A 19,558-nucleotide genomic window follows, 5' to 3' on the forward strand; every position below is an offset into this window, starting at 1 on the left:
CTCTCATACTAATACTGTTTAGCTCATCACTCCAGTGTATGATTGTTATATTAGCTCTGTTGTGCGCGCGTTAGTGCGTCTGTCTTATGCTATCCAGTTCATAGGTCTGTCCAGTCCACGAGTTCCAGTCCCGGTAGGGGGGGTAGAGAGAAATAGGAGGGGGAGGGGGAGGGGAAGGGAAGGCACTGATGTGGAAGCCGGGTGTGAACGACGAAAGATAGAAGTAGAAATAATGGTGGAAGCCAGAGAGAGGGGTTCGAACTGGCTTATATGTGTGTCAGTAGGCGATGAGAGAGAGAGAGAGAGAGAGAGAGAGAGAGAGGAGCAGGCTCAGGCTGAGGCTCAGGCTTGCATGTCCACTTTTTAGTCGAGACGGAACAAAATACAAAACCAGCCTAGCAAAGGCTTGAGAGATGGAGAGGTTGTTGAACTAGTTACTATATTATACACCTGCTGATTCTGCCTCTGCTCGGTGCGCCTTTACTTTGCTTCCTCCATCTCCCCCTCCCGCTAGTTGTTTTCCTTTTCACGTTGTTTTCGCTTCTTTTCGTTTTGTTTCGCTTCCGCGTTTCAGCTCGACAACCTACATTGTGTGGATTCTGTCCATGGCGGTGAATAGTACTGTTATGGGAGGCGGTCGTCATCCATGCTGTAACTGTAAATCTCTCTCTCTCTCTCTCTCTCTCTCTCTCTCTCTCTCTCTCTCTCTGTTAGGTTGTCCAAGAACCGGTTATGTTAGGAAGCAGGAAAATATGGAAGAAAAATTATCGTGATAAATTGTCTCGCTTTCGTCTTGATTCTCATTGATAGTGGTTGTATCGGCTATTTTATATAGATTTTATAGATTCTATAATATATATTGGACAGGTCACGGAAACGTCCAAATAGATTGGAGGAATAAGATTGTCGGATTGACTGTACGTCTGCAAGTCGTTTAAGATAAATAAAAGGAAGATTTGTTTTTTCTCTTCCTCTCTTCCTTTCTCTTGCCTACTTTGCTTGCTTGCGTTAGCTTTGTGTCTTGTCATTTCCTTTATTTTAATGCTTCTGTACCGTCATACACTTCATAATTGTCGCAGGGATTTTGTATTGCGGGCTTCTTCGTGTAAATATATATTAGTAATATTCATTAACAATTGTCTCAAGTTTCTGTCCTCGAAAACTCAACCGCTGTGGAGTCCCGACCTCGTTCAAGAGGAAACTGTTGCCAGTTCGTGATTTAGCGCCCGCCCTGTGGGGAGTGTTGCCACTTCGTAGAGTATTAACGTAATTCTGTGAACTCGAGAAGTACATTAGGATTGTACTAGTTAATGTCGCCTTAGGATGAGTTATTTCGTAATCAAATAGGAATGCTTGTCATTCATTTTGGTGCTAGTTGTTTGTGTAAGAGGGCTACGGCAGATTACGCATGTGCCGTGTATAGTTAGTTGTCAGGTAATATATTTTGGGTGTGGCCTTACCTTTATATTCCATATAGTGCTAATACCGTAATGTTTGTTTTTTTCTTATTTGCTTGGTTCTCTCTCTCTCTCTCTCTCTCTCTCTCTCTCTCTGTATGTGTGCGCGTGTGTGTCTGTCTTGCCGTCTGTCTCTTTCGCTCTCTTTCTTTTTTTAGCGATCTTAATCTCTCTATCACAAAGCCCCCTCCTGTGTGTGTGTGTGTCTGTCTGTCTGTTTGTCTGTCTCTGTCTTTTCTCTCTGTTCTTTTTTAGCGATCTTAATCTCTTTATCACAAAGCCTACCTCTCTCTCACTCTCTCCTTCTTCTTCTTCTTCTTCTTCTTCTTCCGAGTTAAGTACATGGGAAGCCCCTGTTATGCCGTCTTTCGCAATAGCATGGAAGAAAAAAAGTGCGCCGTATCGCATGTAAACTGTGCTCAGTGCGTATCTTTGTCTTGTTATTAATGCAGTCAAATGTCCCTGAGTCTTGTCTTGAATGAAAAAGAATGCAAAACTTAAACCTTTAAGACAAGGAAGGAAAAAGAAAAGGAAAATCAGTGTTATGGAGATTTGTCTTTAATAAAAAGAATGCAGAAACAAAACTTGAAGATAAGGAAGGGACAAGAAAAGAAAAAATAAAAGAAAGGCTAAAAAGTAATGTTATGGAAGGACTCTTGAGGTAGGACCTCCCGTCTCCTGTGTGTGTGATGTTGGTGGATGAGGGTGCCCCGTAGGCATGGGCATTCAAGGTCTTGGTTTACACTGGTTCAAACAAACTTTTAAGGTTGAGTTGAGATATGCCTATCTTGGGGTATAGATTTTAGAGTTACCTTTGGAAGTATTTAATCTGAAGGCTTCTAGTGAATAAACAAAAAATATTTTTAAAGACTGGGTGTGGAGATCCCAGGATTTTGAAATATTGGAGATCCCAGGATTTCGAAATGTTTAGTTTTAAGACTTGTAATAAATAAAGTCAGCCCATTTTAAAGACTGGGTCTGGAAATCCCAGGACTTGGAAATATTTAGTTTTAAGACTTGTAATAAATAAAGTCAGCCCTTTTTAAAGACTGGGTCTGGAAATCCCAGGATTTGACCCCCAAGAAATTTGGGGAAAAACGCTGGATTTCTGTCAGTTTCAGTAGTTCCTTCTGGCTTCAAACAGCCAAGGTCTTACCGTGTAATAAGAGCTATATTACATTTTTTGTCTCGATAAACCTTCTGTTGTTACTATCGTAAAAAGAAGCAAATATGAGCTCTATTTTCATGGCCACCTTGTGGTTGTGCAAGCTGAGTTTTTTTTTCCTTTTCCGGAAACCTGATGTTCAGGAGGGGTGCAGGAATTACCCAGTAGAACGGGATTACCCTTTTGTTTCGTCGGGGTTGGGAGGGGAGGCAGGAATAGTTGTGAGGTTGGAGCTTGTTTGAGGTTTTCTGTCCCGTTTTGTTTGAAGTTTTCAGGAAGTGCTGCAGTGGTCTTCACTTATGTGAGGAATGTTCTGAATTAATGATTTGCATAGATGATTAGATTTAAGATTCATTACGCGTTATTTTGCTTATCTGATTAAAGTGATTCAAAATGAAATACAGTTAAATTTTATATGTTGGCTCAGTTACTGTTTGTGTGGTTAAAATAATCTATGCATCGACAAGTTGTTAAATAATTTTGTGCTACATAAACAATATGATGAAGTTGTATAAAAGAAGAACCTTTCATTTGAGTGTTGAAAGTTAGCTTTGCAAATGATTAAACCGCATTAAGGAAGTGTTACGTTCTTGAAATGCACAAGTGCATGGAACCTGCAGACAGAATAACAGGTGCCTTCCACTCAAAAAGAGATAGAGAGAGAGAAATTGGCCAGAGAAATGCACCACATGGGGAAAATGCATCATAGACAGCGAGAGTGCTCCAGGAACTTACGGGGTATTGGTTTCTGGGAAAGATTAGTGGTGTGTGTGGTGTAGCTTTGTGGGTTTGCCTTATGGTCAGGGAGAGTGAGAATGACAGGGAAGGAAGTAGTTTCTCACCTCCCCCCCTCCATTTATCATTCTCAGATGCTGCAGTATAGCATTGAACAACACTTGTTGCAGAGATTCACCTCAGTGATGTTCATGTCATTTTTATTTCCCCTGAAGTGTTTACACAAATGAATGAAGGAAAATGTGATATGAAAATTGACATGAATTTTGCAGCTTAAGCTCAGAAAAATAATTTGAAAAACAACATTGTTCTACACTTGTTTTTTCTCATTTTAAAATACTTGGGGTGTGTGCAAAAAACTTAAAGGATCACTGCCTTGCACACACAGTAGATAAAACGACTGTTTTTTAACAGTTACTGTCGTATTTAGTTATGGTCATTTAAATGAACTGTTTGAAAAGTCCTCGAAATTGTCCATTAAGAAGGGTATATCGTATATTGTATTTACTACTGCCCAACTCGTTCCAAGTGGTTATGGTATATATGTAATGCATCGTCTTTGGTACTCATACATACATCTCCACTTAACATGTTTTATCAGTGTATCCATCAGGTTATGAAAATGTAAAATAAATTGGCACATTGACTTAATGTTACGATACAAAAATACAAGCATGGTAACTATTTATATCTTGTTAGAAATAGACTTTCTGAACATTGATGAAATTGATGAAAATAACTGTTTTATGCATATTCTCTTAATTATTGCATATGACTACTGTAAAATTGTTGTAAGTCACAGACCTGAATGAATTGGCTTGGATGTTAGAATTCCACCTGTTTTGGATTCTGGTTATTCATCCATTTCTAAGGTTTCCAAATGGAGATGAGGTACGAAGTTTTCTCAAGGTATCCATGCAGTCTAATCCTAAATTACTTGTACCTCAAGTCTGTATTTCCCTTTACCGCCTTACTTCCTCCTAATGAGCGCCATATTCTTTGGAAGCTTGAATTTAAAGTCAATGGCCCTTGTGGGCTTGTTACATATGAATAGGGTTCATCTTCTGAATAATAATAATAATAATAATAATAATAATAATACTATTCTTTGGAAGCTTGAATTTAAAGTCAATGGCCCCTATGGGCTTGTTTCATATGAATAGGGTTTCATCTTCTGAATAATAATAATAATAGTAATAATAATAGTAATAATAATAATATAATAACAATAGTGCATATCAACACAGGTCCAAAATATGACTGGAATATATTGTGCAATTCTTCTGTTTCAGGTTATGATGATTCTTACGGGTCGAGAGAGTTGTACGACCAGTACCACTACTACTACCAATATTACCAGGGTCATCCCTACTATAAGGAGTACTATCGGCAGTGGATGAAACAGTATGGGCACGCATATCAGTCCCACGAGTCTTTCTACGATGATAGGACCAGCATCCACTCAGGCCGATCTTCGGTCAACGATGAGCTTAAGAAGTCCATCAGTAGGTGAGTCTTGCAATAATTCACAGTTTTTGTTTCCTGAATTGCGAGAGTGGAGTGAGCTTTTCCAAGCGTGATTTCACAAGACTGAAAAAACTAAACTAAAATAAAGAACTTCCTATAGCAATGGAATGAATTGCTCATGAAATGGCATTTGCATCCCCACAGATAAATTACCCAGATGAAATTATCTGGTTATTGTAATTGCATGGAGCTAAACTTTAACATTAAGTTCATTTGTTAAATTTAAATACAGTATATTTATAGTGTTTACAGTATACACATGGAATAAGTGTTGCATTGCCATGCAAGGGAAACCAAATAGTCTTTGAAGTTTTACAGTTTAGTTTTTGAAGTTTTCAAATAGCTTATGTATTACTGTGTATGGTTGCAAGAGGGTTTTGTGTTTAGCAGTCTGAACAATTAGTGTATTCTGTTCACAAATATATTCAATAAGGGATCAGAATATAAAGTATTACTGTAATTTTTAATTGGCTTTTGAGTTTTTGTACTGGTTTTGTTTATCATTTAGTTTTGAGAATGCATTAAATTTTATTATATGGCATGAATTACCCCTTTTTTTTTTGGCACTTGGAGGCCCTGAATTGTGAGCTCCCATATTCTGTGTAATTTAGAATATATACCAACTCCCTGCACCATCTGTCTTAGTTGAACATTATCTTTCCCTGTGTTGGCAACAATAGTATTGCATGAATGACATTGAAGATGGTTAGGTAATATGACTAGAGTTGTTTTACCTACTGTAGGTTCCTGAACCTTATAAAGCTATTGGGGCTGACCATTATCCAGAAGTTAGAGAATTTAGATGAACTAGGACTGAGTAACCAAATGGTTACAGTGCCAGGTTGTCAGACCACACTTTCATGAAATAAATTGGTGTTAAATCCAACTGGTTAAGTATGTTTGATTGCCATCTCTTTGGAAGTTTGGCTATCAGATCTCTCCTTTCCCCGATTCACTATGGACGTAGATAATTCTGTGATTCTGTTATTAGTTAGATTGTAACTGTTTGAAGCTTTGGTTATTTAAGTAAGGTGCCTCAAACCTATGTAGGTGCACCTGCATTTTTCATGAACCTTGTCTATTTTGGGAATTTGTGCTTAATAAAATTCTTAAGTTAATTTTCATTGTCACATGACTAGCAGACTTTTAAAGAAACTTGCTCTGATTTTTTGCAGCATGAGGTGGCTAAGATCACAGATTTATTACTTATAGTTACATGGTTTTTAAATATGAGGACCTTAAGGACTAACATTGGATTTAGGTCAGTCTGATTCAGTCTGTTTATAGATTAATTTTGGGAAATTGATCATGAAATATTTCTGTAACCTTACCTTTTTTTCAGTAATTGGACATGTTCAGTGTTGGTGTTCTAAACATATCCTTAAGAGCAGCCTTTGTTTAACATCATCTTGATGTTTTAGAATTATTGATGTATTATAATGTTTGGAGCATAGATATTAGGGATTAACCTAGAGTATAAATGGTGTACAATACTAAGATTGACTTTTTTGCAGTGCTATGAATTAGATCTCTTCTACTGCATCAGTGAATTTTTGTTGTACTTTTATAAGCATAGTAAATGTGAAATAGATCTTGTAGGTAGGTTATTGAATCTCTTGAAGCTTTGCACTCAAGGGTAAGTAATGATGTTAGAGTAATAATCTGTCTGCAGAGTATGCAGTCAAGGACTACCTCAGAGGCAACCAGTTATGCTGGAAGAGAGCTAATTGATAGGAAGTATATATATCTCTAAGTAAGATGTTCAGTACAGTACTCACTTAGTCATGAAGTCCAAAAATATTCTCATGACCTTCTTAGTGACTTGGTGCATTTGTAGAGTGGCTGCTAATCTCAAAATGTACGTTGTCGATGCATTTTGTTATGGCTGTGATCTCACGGTACAATTGTTTGCAAACAGTCCGCGTGCGGCATACGATCCGTATGGCTACTATTACGGCCATGCAACTCAGCCCCCCCATAGCTCCAGGTAAAGAATATGTTTACTAGCATGTCGACATTAAAAATTCTGCCCCCGTATAACTGCTCAGTAAATAGTGGAGTTGTGTAATCCTGAAACTTACCTGTGTTGTGTAATAATCTTTCTTGTTTGTTCTGCTTTTTTAATTGGCTAGATTTTCTGGTTGGGAGAACTTAATCTTATTTTATTTTACTTTACTGTATTTCATACCTCATAGTTTGGTTAGCTTCATGTAAAGCGAGTTTTTTTTTTATGTACCAGCAATGTCATAATAGTGTAGTGTTATTGTAGTTTATAGTTTTAGTATTTTAGTATTACAGTATTGTTCAGTATAGAGAGTTGTTTAGTATTCTGCATAGTGTTGGAGCAGGTTTTTTGAATGATTAGAAAATAGTTTCACATTTTCTGAAACTAAGATAATGACATTGAAGTGGATAATACTGAATACAGCATTTTGATTGCGTAGATATTATTAAACCGCGTAAGAGTATTTTTAATATTTAATTTCTCGAAGTGTTTGCTTCTCTTAACTGTACTCACTCTGCTAATGCCCTTAACAATGAAGTCAGGTAGCATATTGTAATAGTATTGATAGGATTTACAGTACCGATTTCTTTAGAATTTCGTATTTGATGTAACATTTGCTCACTTACGTAGATATTTTTGTTGTATTAATTGAATAGGTTGAGTAATCCTATTACCTATTTGATGTAACATTTGCTCACTTACGTAGATATTTTGGTTGTATTAATTGAATGGGTTGAGTAATCCTGTCTATTAATGCAATTAACGGGAATTTAACTCTCAAGTTTCTCATTACATTGGAATTAATGGGGCATGGTATTTTGTAAAGATTTTTAATTTAAGATATTGTAGAATTTATGAATTAATCTCAAGCATTTTTTATCGTTTTGTATTTTTCAGTGTTTTGTGGTTGATTGCTCATGGTTTTTTTTTGAGAGGTGTAAAGTATTGTCCTCAGATTAAATTGTTTCAGTGTATGATAAAACAAATTCTTTGGTAGAGTTAGACATTTACATTGCAAGAGAATTTCAGTGCAGTAAAACAGATGATGGCTTATACATTATTTTGTTTAATTTGCATATATTTTTTTGAAAGTGTATACTGTATTTTATGTCAGATATTTATGTAAATATTTTCACACAAGGTACAAGACAATTATAGTCTTCCTTAGATGCATTATTTAGAATTTAGTTCACAGCAGGGTTTCATATTTGCTCATGTGACTGCACGATTAAAACGCTTGGCTTGCATGGCATTGATGGAATTTTTTTGTTGTTTTTCTTTTTATTTTCGTGTTTTGTGTGTGTGTGATGTTTGATGTGCAGCCAGTTTATGCAAGACTTCCATGGCCGGTCGTCTGTGGGGGCCTACGAGCCCTCTGCTATTTATCCAGATGGCTCTTATTCCCAACTCAAGTCTTATGCCAGGTGGGTCATGAATGCCCTCATTAATTGATTTTGCTGCTGTACTACTAACTGCTGTCTGCTGTTCTCATAACTCTGATAATAAGTCATGTTGAGAGAGTTTGGCTTAGGGCAATTGAAGAATGTATTGTCCATCTTTGTAAGTTCTGAAGGTGGCTACAGAAATGTCCTTTTTTGGCTATTCATAGTAGGTTAGTGTAGAATAAGATTTTTAATCAGTTTGTGCTTAGGCAGTAAAGGACTTAATACACATTAACTTGCATTGTTTGATAAAGTTTTCCATAAGATTAAATAATTCTTAGGTAATACTGTGAATAAATCACAATACCGAGTTATTGCTACTTTACTTTTGGGAGTTTTGAAGACCTTAATAACATAATAAAAATATTGGAAAGTGTAGTGCGGGGCAGTAAGACCTAAAACAAACTGAAAATTTTCTTTGATATTGTGGAGATAATGGAAAACTAACTGTTAGAGAAAGAATTGTTGATTAAAGAAGTTATGTGGGAATCAATAGAAATTTAAAATATACAGTGAATCATTTAAGAAAATTATTCTGCAGTTATAATAGTTTTTGAGGAAATGTATAGTATGAGAACAGTCATGTTTGCAAAGCAGGTTCGTATATCCATTTAGTTATTCTAATTAATCACTGCAGACTTATCAGATGCATATTGTTAAGAATGGCTAACTCTCCAAGTTAATAACCCAAAGTATGTAAAACTCATACAGCAGGCAAATCTGTGTAGACTTCCTCTGATGTGTTAGTGCCTATATCATCTAGTTTCTTCCATCTTCAGCATTTCTTTTAACCTTTGATATGTAAGCTTGCACTTAGTGGCTGTTAAGTACAGTACAGATTTCCAGGTATGGACGGTTATTTTGGAATGGTTGGTGTAATGGTTTCTGTAGTATTTGGTATTCATGGTTTTAATTTTTTACAGATTATTGTAGCTTTGTTGTGTGTTCTTTTAATCTCTGGGTACATCTGTAAGATACAAGGCTCAGAATAATATTTGCAGCATTTGCGTGATGAATTGTTTTAACATTTTTTGTCATAACAAAGATGATTTTCACCTTTATTTCAAATGTTCAATGTTTTTCTTTTTATTAATGAGGTACGTACAGTAGACTTTCAGCTTATACAGAATTTTCATTGCCTTTTAACTTATGCAATAAATTGCAAATACTGATGTTTAATATTTTTTTATTATCATTAGGCTGTTTTAATGTAACTGACGGACTAATTGAAGAATAAAGAACTTTGGTGTATATGGAATAACCTGAGTTATTAGAACAAAATCTAGAAGGAAGAATTATTTAAGCATATTGTATTAATGGCTAAAACATGAAGAAAAACAAGGAAAATTAAAATGGTTTGAAGTTCAGTCAGGACTAAGTTGTTTATGGTGTGGTTGGATCCAGATACTCATTGTTGACAACTACAGCTGTATGCAGTTTGGTTTTCTTTTTTTATCAAGAATAAATAAATGAACAAGGATGAGGAAGGCAATAGTAATTAAAGAAATAAGTTAACATGATCATTTGATTAACCAGAATTCCTGAAATTTACCATTTTCCAGTCTGATGGAAAGAAATACCAAAGTCTTGACATTATGATTGGGATGGGAATATCAGTAATAATACATAATTGAAAGTGGTGCTTTAGCTTTTTATTCACTTGAAATATCCTCTCCCCTATAAAACATAATTGAAAGGATGATAAATAGGGGTAGATATAGTAGTCCTTTGACTAATGGAGGCATGAGGAACTTGAGTCAGTCTTGAGCAGACTGAGCATGTTATTGCAAAGCATACTGGAAATAGCAATATCGGTGTTAGTAGTTCTCAGTTTAATGGGTCAAATATACTGTAGTTACACCTTATGGCAAGCCATTAAATTAAGTTTTCTCTTGTTGTTCATTATAATGGTAAGTTTGAATTTAAAGGGCCCAAGTAATTCTCATCACATTTTTATCACAAATTTAAGAAGAATTACCATAGAAAATTGTTTGGAGTATATAAAAAATTCTCACAGAGCAATTAAAATTCTAGGCTAGGGGGACCTGAATATAAGGATGTCCCTGTAATTCAATGCTTAATTTGTGTGTTTAGCAGGAAAGTAGATTATTTAGCTTTCAGTTGATCTTAGATTATTTTGGTCTTTGGCTCCAGCCAGTGCCCATTGTGTTTGGTTGCTATAAGTTTTCTATGCTTCAGGATTTCTTTGGTGAATATCAAGGGAAATGGTCATTCTATCAAGGAATTGTGATCCTTGAGCATGAAGTATTCACATTTTATTGATTTGTCTTCCATTATATCAGTGTAGGGATTCATTTGTATGCTTGTTGTTGACAAAAATTTAATGTGTTAATTCTTAAACAGCAGAAAAAGGAAAAGGATATTGACTTCATTTATTCAAAGTATTCATTCACTTAATTTATTGAAAATATTCATCATTCCTATTTGTTTTCGGAAGACCTTTTCTGTTGACCTTGCTTTGGTCCATGATGTGTATTTTTGGCACAGTTGAAAATAATTCCAGGCATAGGTTGGAAGTCTACTGTATGATAGTCTTTAAAATGTATCTGATGCTCTTTGTATTTTTCTCATTCATAGCTGCTTTGAAATTTTTTTTTGCAAAAACCTGACAAAGGGATTGAAACATGGATTTTTTTTTAAAGAAGCACATACTTGAGTGTCTTTGGTCATATATTCTTAAGCCTTTAGAAATATTTAGTTTTGTTTACTCTGGTTTGTTGTGAATTGTTTTATCTAATTGTGGCCTGTTTAGTATGACAATTTTAGTAAAAAATAACTTCAGAGGTCAGTATGTAATGAAGTCTCTTTATTATTTTGAAGTGACAGTATTGAATTGTTTTCAGTGGCGAACTAAGTGGGGTTCCATCAGTTGGTGGAGACTCAGCCAGCGAGGCACCTCAGCGGCTTACACCTGTGCAACATGGCTTGCCCCACATCAATGCCCGGTTCACACCAGGTGGCCAGCTACTCCTCGTACTGCCCAAGGACCCAAGAGAAGGTGAAAAGGCTGTTGTTCAGATTCGAGATGTACAAAAGATGCTCAGCATTGATCCTTCTCTGAATAGATGCATATGGCAGATGAAGAGTTATCCTGGACCACTAACACTGTAGGTTATACTGTATGTTTTTTGTTTGAATTGATGTTTACATAGCACAGTTGATATATTTGCCTAAGATGTGTACTGTGTAGTGCATTTATTATATGCATATTACTAGTCTTTATAGTGTGATTGCTCATGAACAATATTGTAAAATGCATAATTGTTAAATCCTGTAGGGGGTTAGTGCTGTTAGTGCACCTCACACAGTGCAATAGGTATTATTTAAGGTTCTTTGCAGTGTCCTTTTGGCTCCTAGCTGCAGCCCTTTTCATTCCTTTTACTGTACCTCCGTTCATATTCTCTTCCATCTTACTTCCACCCTCTCCTAACAATTGCTTCAACATTATTTTCAGTGTTGAATGACCTCCTAGGTCCCAGCACATGGCCTTTGGCTTAGATTTGATATTTCAATTCTGACGAAAGATATTGTAAAGTGTATGATAAATTATTAAAAATGTTTTCTTGATGGGTCTGATCGCTTTGTATTACAGTGCTGACACACATAAGGATGTGGTTGTGAGATACTGTGAGCAGCAAGCATCTGGAGCAGCAAAAAATCAGGCGCTCCCAGATGGGGAATCTGTCACATTAATTTGGGAGTATTTGGCTCTCTTAGTGAAACAAAACGGTAAACTCTACGGCTCAGATGTTGCTGGACTATTGCTCAAGGGTCAAGATAGATTATCTCAGCCTCCGAACAGTGCCTCTCATTCATCTCCTGAAGATGATGCAGAAGTTTCTTCGTCGGATGGAAGCCCTCAAGATGAAGGGATTGACATGCAGTTGCAGTCGACACCAGTGCCGCCTCCGCGTGATGAAGCAGCACTCCTCAAGAAATTTACAGAGTACCTCTGCCTTGGTAGAAAGAAAGAAGCTGTTGATTATGCAATGCGTGAAGGTCTCTGGGGTCATGCACTAGCCTTGTCATACAAGATGGACAGTACGACTCACACACGTGTATTAGCAGCCTTTTCAAATTCCATCCCACGCAACGATGTTTTACTAACGCTGTTCCAGCAGTTGTCAGGAAAGCGACCAGAAGTAGCCAAGGTAACATTTGCTTTCATGTGGTGGCATTTCTTTCTGCACAAATCTAGTGATGAGTCATTGATTAGAGATAATGATGTTAATCTTTTATTTTTTTATTCCAAAATATTTTGGTTTGATTATTTAAGTGTAACCAGACCACTGAGTTCAAGGTTTTAACTCTTCTTATACTAGAGTTCATAAGCTTTCCAAAAATATTTGTTTTTGGCATTTTAAGTAAAGATCCGTTCTGTGTAGTGTAAAATTTATTTTGAACCAATGGTTTTAAATTGTGTATTAAGATTCAGGATGTTAAATGATACATTTTGTATCCAACAGAACTACACACCACAGCAGTGGGGAAACTGGCGTCAGCATTTAGCTATGATGATTTCAAACCCAACTGGGCAGAGTCAGCGTGACAAGGCTTCTGTTGTGGCCTTAGGAGAAACTTTGGCCTCTCGTGGACAACTTCATGCTGCGCATTTTTGTTACCTTGTTGCTGAAACTGAATGGGGAAGCTTTTCAAATAAAGAATCAAAATTGGTACTTATAGGATCGTCTCATAATCTTCCCTTCCAGGTAATATCATTCACTGGAGTATTGAACAGAGTAGCCTACTCTGAGGTTTAAGTGTGCAAACTTTGTTGATTATCACAGTGTTTTTAAGAAGTTTTTTAAGACATGATGAAATGCTGTGGTGTTAGTCTTTAGCAAAATTTGTATTAATATCCTAATACTGAGAGAAATTTGTGAAAATATTTTTAAAATTTTTTCCTTCTACAGGCTTTTGCCACCAATGAAGCCATCCAGTGCACAGAGATATATGAATTTGCTCGTTCCCTTGATCCAAGCAACCCTGTATTAGAGAAGTTCCAGTCTTATAAACTCATATATGCACTGAGGCTAGCAGAATTTGGGTTCCCATCGGAAGCACTCAGGTGACGTGAATTTACAGAATTTTTGTTTTTAAAGTTAACTAATAGGAATATTTCAGAAGTTGCATGTAACAGAATTAAAGTTTATAAGATTAAGTTTTAAGAAGGATCTGTTTTGATGTTTAAAGTATAGTGTTAAGTTTTCTCAGGCTAGTCCAAATTGAATTAATCATTTTTGTAAAAGTTTGAGAATGAACTGAATGATTAATAATAGTAAGTGAATAATGTAAAAGCATTAATAACAGTGGTAATTATATTGTATTTAAATTTTTTCAGGTATTGTGAAGTTATAAGTCAGATAGTAAGCAAAGATCCACACACATACCAGGGAGATTTCCTTGCTCAGGTGTATGAACTTGGCCTACGTTTGAAGTATCATGACCTTCACTATCAGATGTATGAGGGAGAAGTGGCTGAAATCCCAGATCCTCAGTGGCTCACAAACTTGGCCTCACTGGTAGCAATTGTCAGGCAGCAGGAAGCGGAACAGGCACCATCACAGTCAACTCATGAGTACCAGTCCAGCACTCAAGATTATTCATCTGCGAATGCGTATCAGGGTTCAAGCACAACTCCTGATTTGTATTCCCAGAATATGCAGACTACTACCGATTCTTATTCGCTTGGGTATGGTGGGGTTGACACCTCCCATCAGCAAGGCCAGGCCACACCTGACCCAAGCAAGGGACATCCTGTATCAGCAGATGCTATGGATGGTGGCTACCATCAACAAATCATCCCTACATATCCCTTAGCCTCTGGTACTCCTAATGAAGGGCCATCTGCACAAGTCATGCAAAGTGAAAGTGGACAAAGTGTGGAAGGTACTTCTCACGTTCAGGTATGTTAAGTTAATAGTTCAGGGTTGTGTGTTCCTACACAGCAAAATCGTTATAACTTGCTCTTGGATTGTTGATTACTAACATAAAGAACCATTTAAGTTAAAAAACAGTAGAACAGTTATAGCCAAGACATGAATTTCTATTATCAAATGAGACCAGATTAGCTTGTTAAATCAATGTAGGTCAAAGTGTAAGAAAGGAGAGCAGGAAAAGAGCAAGAATTCAGTAATATCAGATATTTTAAATCAAGCAAACAGCTCACAGCAGCCACAGAATGATACAGGAATCAGTAAATCAGTCAAAAAGTGTGACTAGACTTGAAAACAAAGTAGCCTGTGGTCGTGCTTTTTATGAATGAGCATTCAGTCTCTCCTGTCACACACAGTCACAACAAATTGTATATTTGTTTGACTTCTCTCAGCAGATACTTAGTTTGTCATTAAACCTTACATGCTTACTACAGGTTTATTAGTTTTTTCTGTATGAATGATAAATCCAACTGAATTTTGTTCTGAAATTTTAAATTTTATAATTCTGAATGGATGAATATATTGATTACTATAGCTCTATCATTTTTATTACATGAAAGACTTGAAGCCTTCAGATGTCTTAAAATGTCAGTCAGTGTGAATTATTAATTTCATAATTCTCCATGCTTCATCATTTAATGGCATGAGACTTTTGTCATCAAGGTTTTTTACAATTAATTGGGTGTATGGAAAGTATGTTATATTTTAAAACACCTTGTTACACTGTTGGGGTGACAATATTTTTTTTTATTATTTTCACAGGAGAGTTCTTCACCTCACCCTGAGAATGTGCCTATGATGATGCAACCACAAAATCAGTTACAGTATGGGGGATATGGCAGTAATTATTGGCCCGGCTATACTCAGCCAGATGTCAGTGCCTCTCCAAGTTACATGTCTCCAGAGTCTGCAGATGTGTCACACTCAAGCCTTCCAGCCTCTCCTGGTTAGTATAGTTGTCAAGAGTTCATAACTGGGGGTACTGCTTAGTACATAAGAATAATTCTAATAATGTCAGATGTGTATGTTGCAAATGTAATCTGGAATTTTTGGGGTTGGTAGGAATGTTTATAAAAGCTTGCCGTTTTAAGTTAATTCAGTTCTTTACAATTTGAACTTTAGATTGGATTCTTTTACACATGCCACAGTTCCCAGTATAACCATAAATGCGTATACTGTGGATTCAGGTAATATTTATTTTAAATAGTTTGTGTACATTTTGTAGAGTGAAGTAGATACTGTATATGGTTCTGGTATTCATATATTGAATTAAATGGGTAGTTATTCAGATCTTTCATCCTTGTATATTGAGTTGATGCTTTGTTAGGAATAACATTTCATCAGCGAACTCAAAAAGTAAAGAGATGGTAGAGTGTATTTATGGTGTTAGTTGTTTAAAGACCCTATAGTATCACTTCCTTTTGATTTTAAAATTTGGAAAATATAATTACTTTTCCAAACCTTGTAAGGATGTAGTATTGCATACATTAGGAATTGTCCCTTAGAGTTTGTCTAGAGGAACAGACCTTGTAACTGTCATGAATATTTCACATACCGAAAGTAATGTAACTGTCATGAATATTTCACATACTGAAAGTAATGTTTACACACTTTGGAGGGAAATTTTGTGCAGTTGAAAGGATGAAAATGCTAAAAGGGAAGGAGAAAAGTTGGTTAAGAGTTTCATAGTTGTGTTTCAAAGAAAGACCTACTTGGAGAAAGGTTGTATGGTATTGGTAACTGATAATTCCAATTTGCCCTAAGATATACAGCACATTTCATTTCAGAAACAAAATTTTTCAGAGGTTTGGAATCTTGAATTTGATTTTATCAGAGTTACATCTCTTACCTAGTGTTAATTTTATGACTGCTTATTTGAAATGTTGCAACATATATATATATTCACACATTACAGATTGCAGCATTTTCTACTTGAATACTGATTTTTAGTCTTTAATTTTAAGTTGTCTTAAGTTTAGTATTAACTTCTAATTTTTTTTTTTTTTTGTAGAAGTATCCAGTGAGCAGCGGTCAAACAGTGCTACATCCATGACACAGCCCAATAGTCTTGGCAGCTACCCACCTTATCAGCAGCCATATCAACCATGGGATCAACAGCAGCAGCATCAAGGAAGTAGCAGTGATGCTGACCAGCCGCAGTCGTCTTCATCTCCAGAACCATCTCAGAACTCAGGCGCTCAGCGAACAGCAGAAGAAGAAGCGTACTGGGCAGAAATGACAGGAAAGAAGGTAAGGAAATGATTCGTCTTTTGTGGCAAGTGTTTGGTTTGGTAGAGCAAGGGACCTGATGGATAGAACTAATTCTGTCTCCATCGTTTTCATTTAACGTCGTTGGATCTGTAGTAATGTAACTGGATTTAAGAGACCTCATAGGAAATGTTTGGACTTTCTTTGTGGACATTTTTATGTAGTTAACCAATAAAGTAATGCAGTTATTAATGAAAATGTTATTTGCCAGACATATTGTGTTATTTGCCAGACATTTGTCTTATATTTTGTTTGTTTACTGTGAAGTTAATTCTTATTGGCCAAAGAAGCAAAATCTATTAAAATCTACATTGACATACCTTGTGAATAATATTGTGCCAGATGGAACAAAAATGCAGCTGAGAAGTAGAAAGTGCTTAGCATGTCTACCTCCGGTATTGCTGGGGGGATTTTTGAAATGAAATTGCTTTTGTCAAGACTGTTATAGTTGATGATAATGGCCAACCATATGGGAGTCACTTGAGTTGACTCATCATTTTCTGACAGTTATTACCAGTTGTAATGATATGACTGACAATAGTCTTTTTACTCTGACGGCCATAAAATTATAAAATCAATTTCCTGCATAGTGAGTTCTTTTACGGTAGTTTGACACGGTTATTAGCCTCATTTCCTTAGGGCAGTCTTGCTACCGCATTCTTGCATATGATCTTATCATTTGTTTTGTCTTTGACTTATCCTGCTGTGGAGGTTATCTGATAATGTATTTTCATTGCATATAAAGATTTTCAATACAACATTGAGAGATTGTTGTGAAGAGACTGGGAGTATTATTAGAATAAGAATGTGAAATTCCACCTTTGAGGTTAAATTACATGCAAGAGTGAAATCAGGAAGATATCTGAAAAGGATTAATAAAGTTGATTCATTGTGCAGGTGGATAGTGCGGTCTTTCCACTTGTCTGATGCTTTTACCTTCTGACTCAAAGTGCTAGACCTGGACTTGTCAGTGCTTGAAAAGTACATGGTAATTTGGTCATTAGTTTGTGTAGGGTTCATAAAAATAGTGAGAACAGTGTGTCAGAACAAATGAACACCAATACTTTTACATTTGAGAAAAGATGTAGGCAGTTTCCTTATTCTGCATATGGGAAAATTCAATAAAGACTGTCTTTGTTTGATCCTCTGAAACTGTTGAGACAGAATGCTAAGTTAACATTCACCTAAGAGGCAGTTGTTTTCACCTGGAAGGTTTAGGCATTATCAATAAGTATAGTTTTAAGTGTAAAGTATAATGTTTTTTCTGCAGGTTTGTAGTCTTTCAAGTCATGATTTCAATGTTAATGGCAACTGACTGACTTGAACATATTTGTGTTTTTGATTTTCAAGAAAGTAAAGGAAGTAAACAGATTCAGACATATTTGAACTAAATTTACTGTGTAAAGGACTTCATAGATTTTATCAATTGGAAATAAGTCAAGTGAGATTAAAAGTTTCTTTTGATGTATTTCACTGGACCTCTGAATCACTGACATACAGCTCAAGTTTATAGTTATCAGTTGTCCCAGACATTGCAGTCTAACAAGTCTTGGGAAGCAGTGTAGAAAGTGCTTTTTATGAATACCTGGAGTATGTATGTGTAGATTTTCACGAAGAGTAGGCCCTTGTCATTACAGGTATTGCAGATCTAATGTAGGAACATGTTTTGTGTAGAATACAGTATACAGTATATTCATTTCATCTGTAATCAACCTAGGCACCAAAAGGGCTTGAATCAATCCATTAGTAGGTAGAGGGTACATTCTTGTAATGTTTATTCATTAACATACTTCCAAGTGTTAAGTAGAAATGGACATTTAAATATCAAAAGATTCATATTCAAGGTTTTTTTAGAGATACAAGATATTCTTTGTGTTAATAATTTGGCTGCTCCTCACAATACAGTACGTTAATGTTATACAATCAATAAACTTTGGTATAAATCTCAATAAACAGAGGAAAAAATTTGTCAGTAAGGTAGGGGTATATCTAAATGCGCTTTGAGCTAGACAGATAGGAAAGGTTTGTAAGACAGATTTTTTTCATTTTATTTTTTAAGCTCAAAAAGATTTAACTTGCCATGATAATTTTGAAAATGGTTTTTGGAAGCCGTTTTCAAATCTGAATACAGTAACACCTCAACGCACATACCTCAACTTGGTGGGCGCCTGTGCTTATCAGCTACGATATTATGAATATTTTTTCCTCTGCTACCATTTCAGATATGATGCGGGAAGTTCTGGTTAGTGTGGGTTAGGAACTATATGTGGAAGTACTTTCAGGTGTAAGATATCTATAAGTTGTTCAAGCCCAACTTTATCATAGGGTCTTCCTTAATGAACAGACTTTGTTACTTATCTGAAAGGCCGTATCCCCAACGTGTCTGTTAATTTGAGGTGCTACATTGTATTGAATCTCTTATATACTTACTTATAAATACAGTCGACCCCCTGTATTCGCCGGGGATGCGTACCACTACCCCCTGTGAATAGCTCAAATCTGCGAATACTTAAAACCCCTTTAAAAATGCTTATAACTGCCTATTTTGATGGTTCAAAACACCAAAAAACCCTCTAAAAATGCCTATGCCTGAACATTTTAATAGTTTATCACAGAAAGTGCATTTAGTCACGAAAATGGTATGAAAGTACAGTAATCTGTGAATATTTATTAATGAAAAATATTACGAATAGGCAAATTTTCCACGAATAATTTGTATATATGTTCCACAGAGAAATCCGCGAATAGGTGAAGCCGCGCATCCGGAACCGTGAATAGGTGGGGGTCCACTGTAGTTTATATTTGTATGTGGAGAGTTTCATGAAGAGTAGGCCCTTACAGGATTGCCAATCTCAAGTACTGCAGGTCCATGTTCTGTAAAGAATACAGCATATAATTGCGTCAAAACAAACCTGGGCAACAACAAAAGCATCAGGCTACTTGAGTTACTGTGTGGGCTGAGGCTGTGAAAATCAGTAGTTTGCTTATGTGCAACATAATTT

General features: G+C 36.0%; 1 protein-coding gene across 1 annotated transcript in view; it reads left to right on the forward strand.

Moving 5' to 3' along the window:
- The window catches only part of Sec16 (Secretory 16), a 103,179-nt gene that overhangs the window by 65,702 nt on the left and 17,919 nt on the right, over nt 1-19,558 (forward strand). Inside the window, 9 exon segments of the mRNA XM_067104937.1 lie at nt 4,650-4,866; nt 8,212-8,313; nt 11,196-11,459; nt 11,945-12,503; nt 12,819-13,061; nt 13,266-13,420; nt 13,694-14,258; nt 15,051-15,234; nt 16,300-16,538. Of these exon segments, the coding sequence (XP_066961038.1) occupies nt 4,650-4,866; nt 8,212-8,313; nt 11,196-11,459; nt 11,945-12,503; nt 12,819-13,061; nt 13,266-13,420; nt 13,694-14,258; nt 15,051-15,234; nt 16,300-16,538 (2,528 nt within the window).

The sequence above is a fragment of the Macrobrachium rosenbergii genome, chromosome 6, assembly GCF_040412425.1.
Source record: "Macrobrachium rosenbergii isolate ZJJX-2024 chromosome 6, ASM4041242v1, whole genome shotgun sequence".
Classification (NCBI taxonomy): Eukaryota; Metazoa; Arthropoda; class Malacostraca; order Decapoda; family Palaemonidae; genus Macrobrachium; species Macrobrachium rosenbergii.